Source organism: Parus major, chromosome 9 (assembly GCF_001522545.3).
Source record: "Parus major isolate Abel chromosome 9, Parus_major1.1, whole genome shotgun sequence".
Classification (NCBI taxonomy): Eukaryota; Metazoa; Chordata; class Aves; order Passeriformes; family Paridae; genus Parus; species Parus major.
The window spans coordinates 14063622-14073407 of NC_031778.1; the positions used below are offsets into that span (position 1 = coordinate 14063622).

General features: G+C 42.3%; 1 protein-coding gene across 2 annotated transcripts in view; it reads right to left on the reverse strand.

Moving 5' to 3' along the window:
- Positions 1 to 352: 352 nt before the first annotated feature.
- OSTN (osteocrin) overlaps positions 353 to 9786 on the reverse strand; it is a 49825-nt gene continuing 40391 nt past the window's right edge. For both annotated transcript variants that reach the window (XM_015637129.3, XM_015637130.2), the window contains exons 4-5: positions 3359 to 3455; positions 353 to 3073 (exon numbers count right to left, since the gene is read on the reverse strand). In XM_015637129.3, coding sequence (XP_015492615.1) covers positions 3371 to 3455 — 85 coding nt within the window. In that variant the 3' untranslated portion in view covers positions 353 to 3073; positions 3359 to 3370. The remainder of the gene's footprint in view (positions 3074 to 3358; positions 3456 to 9786) is intronic.

Below are 9786 nucleotides of genomic sequence, written 5' to 3' on the forward strand. Positions count from 1 at the left end.
AGTGATTTTCTGCTACATCCTATCTGTGCAGTTATTTAAGTGCTTGTGGTACCCAAACTGCCCCCTATTTCCTGACAGGCACTCTGCTGCTGTATTAGCTGCTTGTGCTGCAGAGATCAGCATGTATGGAATGCAATTTATTAACTAATTAGAAGCTGAGGTGGTGTTCCCCCGTCCAAGGCTTAGGCTCTACATGGCACTGTGGGAGTCCTGTCCTTTCTCCTAAACACACAGAACAGAAACCCTTCTCCTCCACAGAGTAGCTGCTCACACTCTACCCATGCCTGGGCAGTCACTCTCGCTAAGTTAATGAGCCACAGGCAATAATTAAATGGATTTCCCTGAGACATTCTAGTGGATCATGTGGATTTATTAGAAGAAAATTCTCAGAGACATCTGAATGGATTTGCAAATCCAGGCAGCACAGGACAAGTTAGTGTGCAATGGATGCTGCAGTTTATCCTCATTTCACGTTTGCTGATCTTCATGCTGTGCACAATGGCTGGAGCCATCCAACATTGCCTACAAAAACAAATTGTGGTGCTTGGCCTTTCAGACATTATCATATTTGAAACAGCACTTGCTAATTTACAGATTTTAAAAGAGCGATTCTTGAGCCACAGGAAGTCTCAGTGTGCTCAGTGATGGATGAGACAAAGCAGAAGGACTGTTGCTTTCTCCCACACAATCCACACAGTGGGGTGGAAGCAGGACTGAAGCTTCCAGCTCCCAGTTCTACCAACACCACCAGAGACCTGTCTGTCCTGCTTTGCTTTCACATTTTCCTTCAGATGAAGGCCATTTCTGAGCACTACTTTCAGCCTGAAAAACCCTGTTTTTTTCTGGAAGCCCCAGCTAATACCTGCCAATTATTAAACACTTCTATGATCTGGCAGTATCTTTGCAAAGCTGCTGTGTTAGCACTAGATACCTCTGGTCTCAGCCTCAAAAAATATGTCACACACTGACTGCCCATGGTTCTTTTGACTGGCAGCTGTTTGAGTGGTCAGGTCACCACTTCCATAATCTGCCCATGCCCCATGCATATGGCTGCCCTGCAAGCAGATTATCTGCAGCCTGTCTGGATGAGCTCAGTGCAAGAAGATAAATGTTCCCTAAACTGCAGGGCAGGCTCAGGATGGATGGTGGCAATGCCCTGCAGAGGATTGCCTGGGACTGCATTTGCAGGCTTGCTTCTAGCATGGACTGAAACCCTTGAGTCAGTCAGTCTACAGGCACCCAGAGTCCAGTTCTCTTCACAGGGGAGCTTAAAGGCAGAAAATCAGCAGTGGGACCTGGAGAAAAGCAGGAAGCAAAAACCCAAGATCATCACATATGGACTTACAGGCCTTCTTTTTTCCTCTGACTTTTGAGAGATTGGTCTGGAAAGCATCTGCAGTGCTTCACCTCACACACAAACACTGTCAGCTCACTTACTGAAGGGAGAACGATCTCCTAACTCAGCTGAAGTGCTCTGGCAGATGGCAAAGGTAGGGACACCTCTTGATGTGAGTCACTGGTTTGTGCTACTGCTCTCAGCTGCATCAGCCTGTATTAGAAATATCAATAAAAGTGAAGTTTCTTGCAAATTTTCTAAGCCTGGGCCAGTCTTGGTCTCTGGGCAGTGCTGTAGGCAAGGAGGAAAATGGGAAAGGCCCTTGTTATGTCTGAGCACATGAATTAGATGTTACCTGACCTTCTGAGTGGGAGTCTCATGTCCCACCATGGCTAAACCAGGGCAATTGTCCCGAAATCCCAACCCTCACAGTAGCTTTTAACTATCATTGATTTCCAAAGTACTTTTTTATTATTATTATTTTATTTTATTTTTTTTGGAGCTGACTCTATTTCTCCCCTTTTTGCTAGCTGATGGCCAAGTACTTTTTGCCTCATACAAGATCAGGAAATTAACACTTAATTCCCATCTCCAGCATTACTTCCTGCCTAACACAGGGTGTTTGGCAAGAATATTTTTTTTTCCCTTAATTCTGCATAATCCCTTTCTCAATGGATCTTCTTCTGCAATGCTAAGGGTGATTTATACCCAAGAACAGCAATCTGAGGAATTTAGCTGACATGGACCCAAGTCCAAAACAGAGAGAGAATGTGGGGTTTAGAAAACATCAGCTAGGAATCTGAGCATTGAGATGTCAGCAGACAGCTCTTCTCAGATGTATTTTATAATCTGGAAAGGAGTGAAAAGGATGAAAGAGGATTTAAGACAAGCAGTTTCATTACGAAATGGAGAGGACATGTTTAAATTTTGCCAGAGTGAGAAATACTTGAACTTTTAGACTTGGATTCTGACCATGCCTTGTGCACACATCAAGAGGCTAAAATAAGACATATGATGCAGATGGCCTTGGAGGTAGATGACTTCATATTTGGACACTATCCTCTGTTATGCATAGGGAGGAGTGAAATGTATTCATCCACTAAAAGTCTCACCACATTTCAGGATCTGCCATACAATGAAAAAATGTCTAAATATACTGCAGAGATAAGAGAGAGACTACTCAAGACATCAAGAAAAATACTAAGGTCTTGTCACTGTTCTTATTCAGACTAACTCCTAGTGAATGCAGAAAACATCTCCCTCCAAACAACAGTTCAAATGCATTCTAGCTTTGTCCCATAACTGTTCTATCCTCCCTTCTTCTACCAAACAGCTCCCCTCCAGAAAGAAATGTGCAAAGCAAACTCTCTGCTTTTCATGGACTGCTGTTTATACCTTTGGAAGTTTTATTTTCAATCCAAAAAATCTCAGTCCTGCCTAGGATAATAAAATTTTGCAAGTTTAACAGATAAATGCCATGCAATAAAAATATATACATATTCTCTCTTCCCTCCTACTGTGCCAATGTGCATATCTGTGAGAGCATTCTGACCTGATGAACTGAATATGTTATTATTTATAAATGCAACACTTGTAAAATGCAGCTTGAAACAGATTTTGCAGGAGGTCAGTTCCTTGAGTGCCATATCATTAGGCAAAAACAAGACATGCTGTGAGGCATCTTCCATATCTCTGTAATGTTTCCAATGCAGCATCACTCATTCAGAATAGAAGCATCTGCAGGCAAAAAAAAGAGCAGTAAAATTACATTTTCCAATGTCAGAAATGGAAGGCTTGGGCAAACACACTGTAAGGTAGACTAGAAGATGTTAATGTTAGGAATACTTGTTTGCTTGTAGAGAGGCACTCTCTAGATTAGGGAAATTAGGGCATTCCATGTTCTAAGAAGCCATCATTCCCTGAACCACTCCTCCCAAGCCTGCTGACATGACTGAGTACCTCCAGCAACAGAGAACAGGTGGGTTCTCCAAGCCTGCCCACACCTGGAATACTTTGGCTCACCTGCAGGAACTGCTAACCCCTGGTGTTGCCAAGGTGGTTCACTCCAATCCGGTCCAGAGGAACTCCAAACCTTCTCTTAGGCAGCTCAAGAACTTTCCTGGACAAGGAAAACGAGCAGAGAGGGAGGGAAGCAAATGGGAAAAGACATCTATGAATAATCAAAATGTTTCCTCATGTTTGATTCCTCTATTCTCACTAACATCTTGTTATTCAGATAGAGCAGTGTGCAGGAGCAGCCAAAGATGTGAGTGTTTAAAAATAAGATGCTGCACTTGTCTTACAAAAGGCTGCAGTTGCAGCTGTTTTACAGACTGGCTGAGCTTGAGCCACTATCCCTATTTTTATTTGGCAGCAAACTAACTTCAGAGGTTAACTGCTATTCAGAAAACAAAGGTGATACACTGCATTTATAAAGGGGAATTGTTTCCTGCACAGCATCACTACTGCAGGTGACCCATTACCTGGGTCTTTGAGAGCTCCAGGGGCAGCTGGAGCTGGGCTAAGGTAAGCAAGGAGGTAGAAAGCATTGCACAGTAATAGAGGGACAAGTCAGAGATGCTCCAGCAGATGTTTTCTGTAGGTTCTCTGGCAATGTAGTGTTCATCAAAATTGTATAGGAGCAGTCCTTTGATGAGATTGAAAACGTGAAGATTTTGGGGTTGATTTTTTTTTTCCTACATATGGTACATTTCCTGACAATTTGATGAATGAGGGCATGTGGAACATGTGAAAGAATTTCTACGCAGCGATTTTATTTGCAGTCCTTTTTATATAAAATAATAAGTTTTCCAATCTAAATTCAGCATTTTTTTGAGCGTTTTTTCCACCAGCAGAAGTTTTATTTTAATTAGCTGTGGAAATGGCAAGAATTCCTGTGGCTGAGAATAACCTCAACTTTTTCCCACAGAAATACTTGCCAGTGAAATGCAAGTCTAAGAGAATCTCTGGAAGATTAATCCTTTTACAATCATTGTAGAGGAACATAAATAAAAATAAATTTTGATCTCTAATTCGGCAAGTGCAAAGTAAGACACAGGAGAGAATGCTGCAGGGAAATCAAATCTGACTTCAAGCCAGCAGATTAAGCTGCCACAAACCAGGGCTTTGAGACTGTGAACAACCCACTGAGAACTGTGCAGCCCTGGTCCCAAATGAACAGAATCCTTCCCTCACACCTCTCGGGCATCAGCTGCAATCCACATCCATCAGTCCAGCACCCACAGCACCAATGGCTCTTTTCCACCTGCATTTCAGATGAGGTAGGGGATTGGGAATTGGTGGTTCAGGAAACCACAAAGCCCAGAGCTCCAGCCACTGTGCAGCTACAGTAGACCTGCCAAACTAAAAAGGAAACTGCCACAAAATAGCTCTCTCCATAACTTTTTGCTTGGCAGCTGTCTCTGATCTTTTGGCAGGATGAAACAGGGAAACCTTATGAATATGATTTTTTAGGTAAAGACTCTCAAGATATGAAGCCTAGAATCGAAGTAGAAATGAGAGCTAGCTTTGAGTCATGCCATACTGAGTGCTAATATAATAAATATCCAAAGAACAATAGCCTCCCCAGCTAAAGGAGAATCAATGTTGATGAAAGAATGTCCTTCTGCAGATAGAGAATCTCAAGGTCAAGCAGTAAGGGAAGAATTTGTAAAGCTTTTAGAATTTGAAATGGTACACTGTGTGGTAATGTAGTAGTTCTTATGGGCTATATGTAAATTCTTTTGTGGGTGTGTCTCGTAATAATTGTTTAGGATATTCACTATAGAAACAGATATATTGGATTCTAACAGATCTTCAGTCTCTTGTGTTCTCCCCACTCTCTCTTACTCTCCTCACTCAATTCCTTTGTGTTCTCTCCTACTCCTCTCTCGTTCCCCCTCTCTCCTAAGCCTCCACTTCCAAGGTTTTCTAGTAGGCATGGTGCATTTAGGAAAGTAACTGGGACTAACACAGAAAATTATATTCAGTGATGAAAGACTGAATACTTTGCTGAGAATTAAATTATTTCTAAATATCATTTCCTGCATGTGGTAAACCAAGTATTTTTGAGATCTTATCCTGTGAGGTAGAGAGCATCTTGCTACTAAAAGAGAATTAAAATAAACTTCTATTGAAATTTTGAGTACTGCTGAAAAGAAAGTCCCTGACCATTCACACAGAGCTACAATACATTTCATGTATTTGACTGCTTATTAATCAGTTCCATATCTTCAAGTCCATGGACCAAGTGCTGTAAAATCATGTACCTAGTCAGTTAGCATGATTATTAAATTAGTTAAACATTTTTAAGCAGAAATTATTTTCCAAGACCAGATCCAAATATCTGAAAACCTGTTAAGACCAACTCAAACAATCAGTTCTGATCATTCTTATTACAGAAATATTAGCTATTGAAATAGAATTCCAACAAGCAAAATACACTATAGCAATTAAAAAGGACTAACAGCTAACACATCAGTTCCACCTCAAGCTGTGAACTCAGCTCTAAAATAAATCTTATAATTCCATGAGCCCATTCAGTTATAAACTACAGGTGGTAAAACAGGTGACTACCAGGTGCACTCCCCATGTGTGAAAAATCAATACCTGAGAAGGTTTTCTCTTCCTCCTTCAGTAGCAATGTAACAGGGCAAACAAAATACATTTGTTAGTGCTAAAATGGAAGGATGAAGGGCTTCAACAGAATGATGACCCACAGACCAAAACCAGACTCTTCACTGCAGTCTTAATCAGAAAGTTTGATAAGCTTTGTGCATGGACGAGGAAGAAGAAATCTAAGACAGATGTAGGATAAACTTTGGAATAAAACAACCTTACATTAGTGACCTATTTTCTGAAACCAGCTTATCTTATATTGAATTTCTGTCCTGCTAAGTGTATCAGAATTCTTCAGCACCAAGATAGCTTCCTCACAGGGAGAGCTTGTTTCAGCCAGTCCTGCACAGAACTGTGTTCCATGTGCTCCTTCTCGTGCCCAGTATTAGACAACAGCAGTGTGTGTAGTGTCTGTTAGCTTAGGATGTGGTCATGGAGCTACAAATATATTGGTTCAATCCTAGCAGCTTCGCTTCATTAATGCTAAAGATTGTTGTGTTACTAATTGATATTGAGCTTGATCTATTTATCAAGTCTTTTACAAGCAGGAGCTGAAGAATTAAAGCCACTTCATCCTTCACAGAGAGTGAACAATAGTTACTTATTATTTTGAAGCGATCTTCCTATTGTTTCACAATATACCTTAATTGTATAATGCAATCCATCATAATTCATCACCATAATCCTCCAGTATTTACTTTACAGCAGTTACAGCGGTTTTATTCTAATGCAGGTTTTTAATAAGAGATACTCTCTTTTATCCATAAGAAAAATAATAAACTATTAATCATGATATGAAGAATCTCTCTTAGCACTGACTATGCTATAAGAATGACTTCTTGCTTAAGATGAAGCATTTTCATCAGTGAGCTAGTTGTTATGCATTACCAGCATGTATGCAGTAGCCTAGCATGACACCAATTTGCATAATTTCTCTCCTCTAACAGGCTTCAAAAATAATAATAGGCATATGAGATAGAATCCATTATTTTAAACTTACTTCAGCAGCTATCGTCAATGAGCAGTTATCTAAAGAATTAAGTTTAATAAATTATAAATGTATAATTTGGGTTATGCTTTCTGGGCCTATAGCAAATAAGCTTAATTCTGTAACAAAGACCAAGGCAAAACCACCGAGCAATTGATTTGATGTCTTCCCAGAAAAGAGGCAGGGCTCGGATACTGAGCAAGCTCACAGATGATACAAAACTGTGAAGAGCTGCTGACCCCCTCAAAGGCAGGGAGGCCCTGCAGAAAGACGTCAACAAATTAGAGGTCTGGGCAATCACCCACCATATAAAGTTCAGCAAGGGAAAGTGCCAGGTTCTGCACCTGGGGTTGGGCAAGCCTGGATGTACAGACAGACTGGGGAGTGATGTGCTGGAGAGCAGTGCCACAGAGAGGGACCTGGGGGTCCTGCTCACTGGTGAGTGATCAGCAGCCCTGGCAGGCAGGAGGGCCAGCTGTGTCCTGGGGGGCAGCAGGCACAGCATCACAGCTGGGCAAGGGAGGGATTGGCCCTCTCTGCTCTGCTCTGCTCTGCTCTGCTCTGCTCTGCTCTGCTCTGGGGCAGCCTCACCTTGAATATCACGGGCAGTTTTGGCCACCACAATATAAGGCATTAAAACCATAGAGAAGAGTCCAAAGAAGCACAACAAAGATGGTGAAGGCCTTGAAGGGAAGCTGTATGAGGAGCAGCTGAGGTTTCTTGGCCTGTTCAGTCTGGAGAACAGGAGACTGAGGGGAGACCTCACTACAGTCACAACTTCCATGTGAGAGGAAGAGGAGGGACAGCACTGATCTCTTCTCTCTGGTGACCAGTGACAGGACCCAAGGGAATGGCCTAAAGTGAAAAGACACAAGCACCCCAGGAGAAACAATAGATGCCAATACCAACAAGAGCAAAAATTCTCAGAGCTTGCTCTTGTCAGCTATTTCACACTGATAAGCACTAATCAATTTCAATTCCTACTGATTCAGGGGATTTGAAAGAGATTAACGCCTCCAAGAGTTGTGATCCTGAAGAGAAACAATTTAATAACAACAACAAAATTGCCCATGAACTTTCAGAATAGAATTTAAACACAGAATAAAGTACCAAACTGGCCTTTCTCCCAGATTAACTCTTGGGCTGCTGCAGATGGTCTGAAACTTAAGAGAATGCCTGAACTTAATTTACAAAGAGAAAATATGACAGCTAAGAATGCTGTATCACACACTGGGTCATTAGCACCAATTTAGTTTTCTTTTATACATACTGTTCAGCTTATGTAACAGCTCTGTGTTCAATACTGGGGGGTTTCAAAACTCAAAAGAAAACATTTTGTGGTACCATTTTGAAAAACAGAAAGAGAGAATAGATAAAATAGTTGTATGTCACCACAAGCAGCACTGAACTATCAGTTAAGGTAGATTAAAAGTAGATTAGATTGTACAGACAATATGAAACAGGATCTACTGTATTCCATTTTTAACAATGCTTCACCTTCAGCCATCTTCTGTCACTTCATACAAGAGTGGGTCATTTCCCCTTTAGGAGGGATGCCCTTTGCAAATAGCCCCAGCTCCTAACTTACTGTTGAAGCAGAGAGTACCTGCTAAAAGAACAAAGTTTGAAGCACCATACAAGCATGATAAGCAAAACAGAACCTGACATGATCCAGTTAAGAAGGGTATCTTTATATGGTGTGAGTGATGTGCTGTAATGAGGATGCTTCTTTTACAAGACAGCATTACAAATAAAGACAACACTTCAAATAAAATCCGAGGAGTTCGGAGAACTCAAGAGATCCTCTTGACTAGAACTCACCTCCTGTACTGCAGGAATCATATTTTATATATGCTTTAGGTTCTATTTACAAATTGTACAAACTAGTACCTTTCAACAGTAACACCTTGTATTGAAAGGTGTCTCCTGCACAGACATATCAAGCTACAACTCTCTGCACATCACAGCAATGTCCCACTGCAACAGCCCTCTCAGAAGTCTCATCAACTGTTGCCAGGTAACTGTGGCTTGCCGTAAGTGTCCCTTGAAGCTCAAAGCATGTACGTTTTGGTTTCTCTTGTCAGACATGTGACTTTGTAGACTACCTCAGCCACAGAGGCATGCTGGCAGCTTGTTTTCCCTTGCCTTGAAACCTTCTCTCAGCTCCACAGCAAGGGTATTTTTAAACACCTTTTTAAAAAGGTATTTAAAGATATGTGTGAGGTGAAATATACGCACAGACTTAACAGGGTTTCTGAAAACCCCTTTACTTCAGCTATTGAAAGGAATTGGTGGTGTGTCCTATGCAAGGGGAGCCCCACACCAGTGGAAAGAAGTTACAGAACACCACAAAGGAACGGGAGACATTTGTTTGGCCTGTTCCTTCCTCAGGCACCAGCACCGCTGCTGCACCAAGCCCTAGGCAAGGCAAAGGGAAGGAAATTTTAGCAACAGGATGCCCAGCCTGTTACCTGAAGGGAAGCACTGCTTTCCCCACAGGTGGGGAGGCACAGGAGGGACACTTGGGCGAGCAGAGCCATCCTGAGCCTTCCTGGAGAAAAAGGGATTCATTCCCCGGACTGGCACTGGGTGGCGAGGGTAGAGCGGTGTCTGTGCCGCCGGGGCTGTGCTCCCAGGAGGGATGCGGAGCGGTGCCCCTGGGATGTTTTTGGGAGATGCGGAGCGGTGCCCCTGGGATGTTTTTGGAGGAGGAATGCGGAGCGGTGCCCTGGGATGTTTTTGGAGGAGGGATGCGGAGCGGTGCCCCTGGGATATTTTTGGAGGAGGAATGCGGAGCGGTGCCCTGGGATGTTTTTGGAGGAGGGATGCGGAGCGGTGCCCTGGG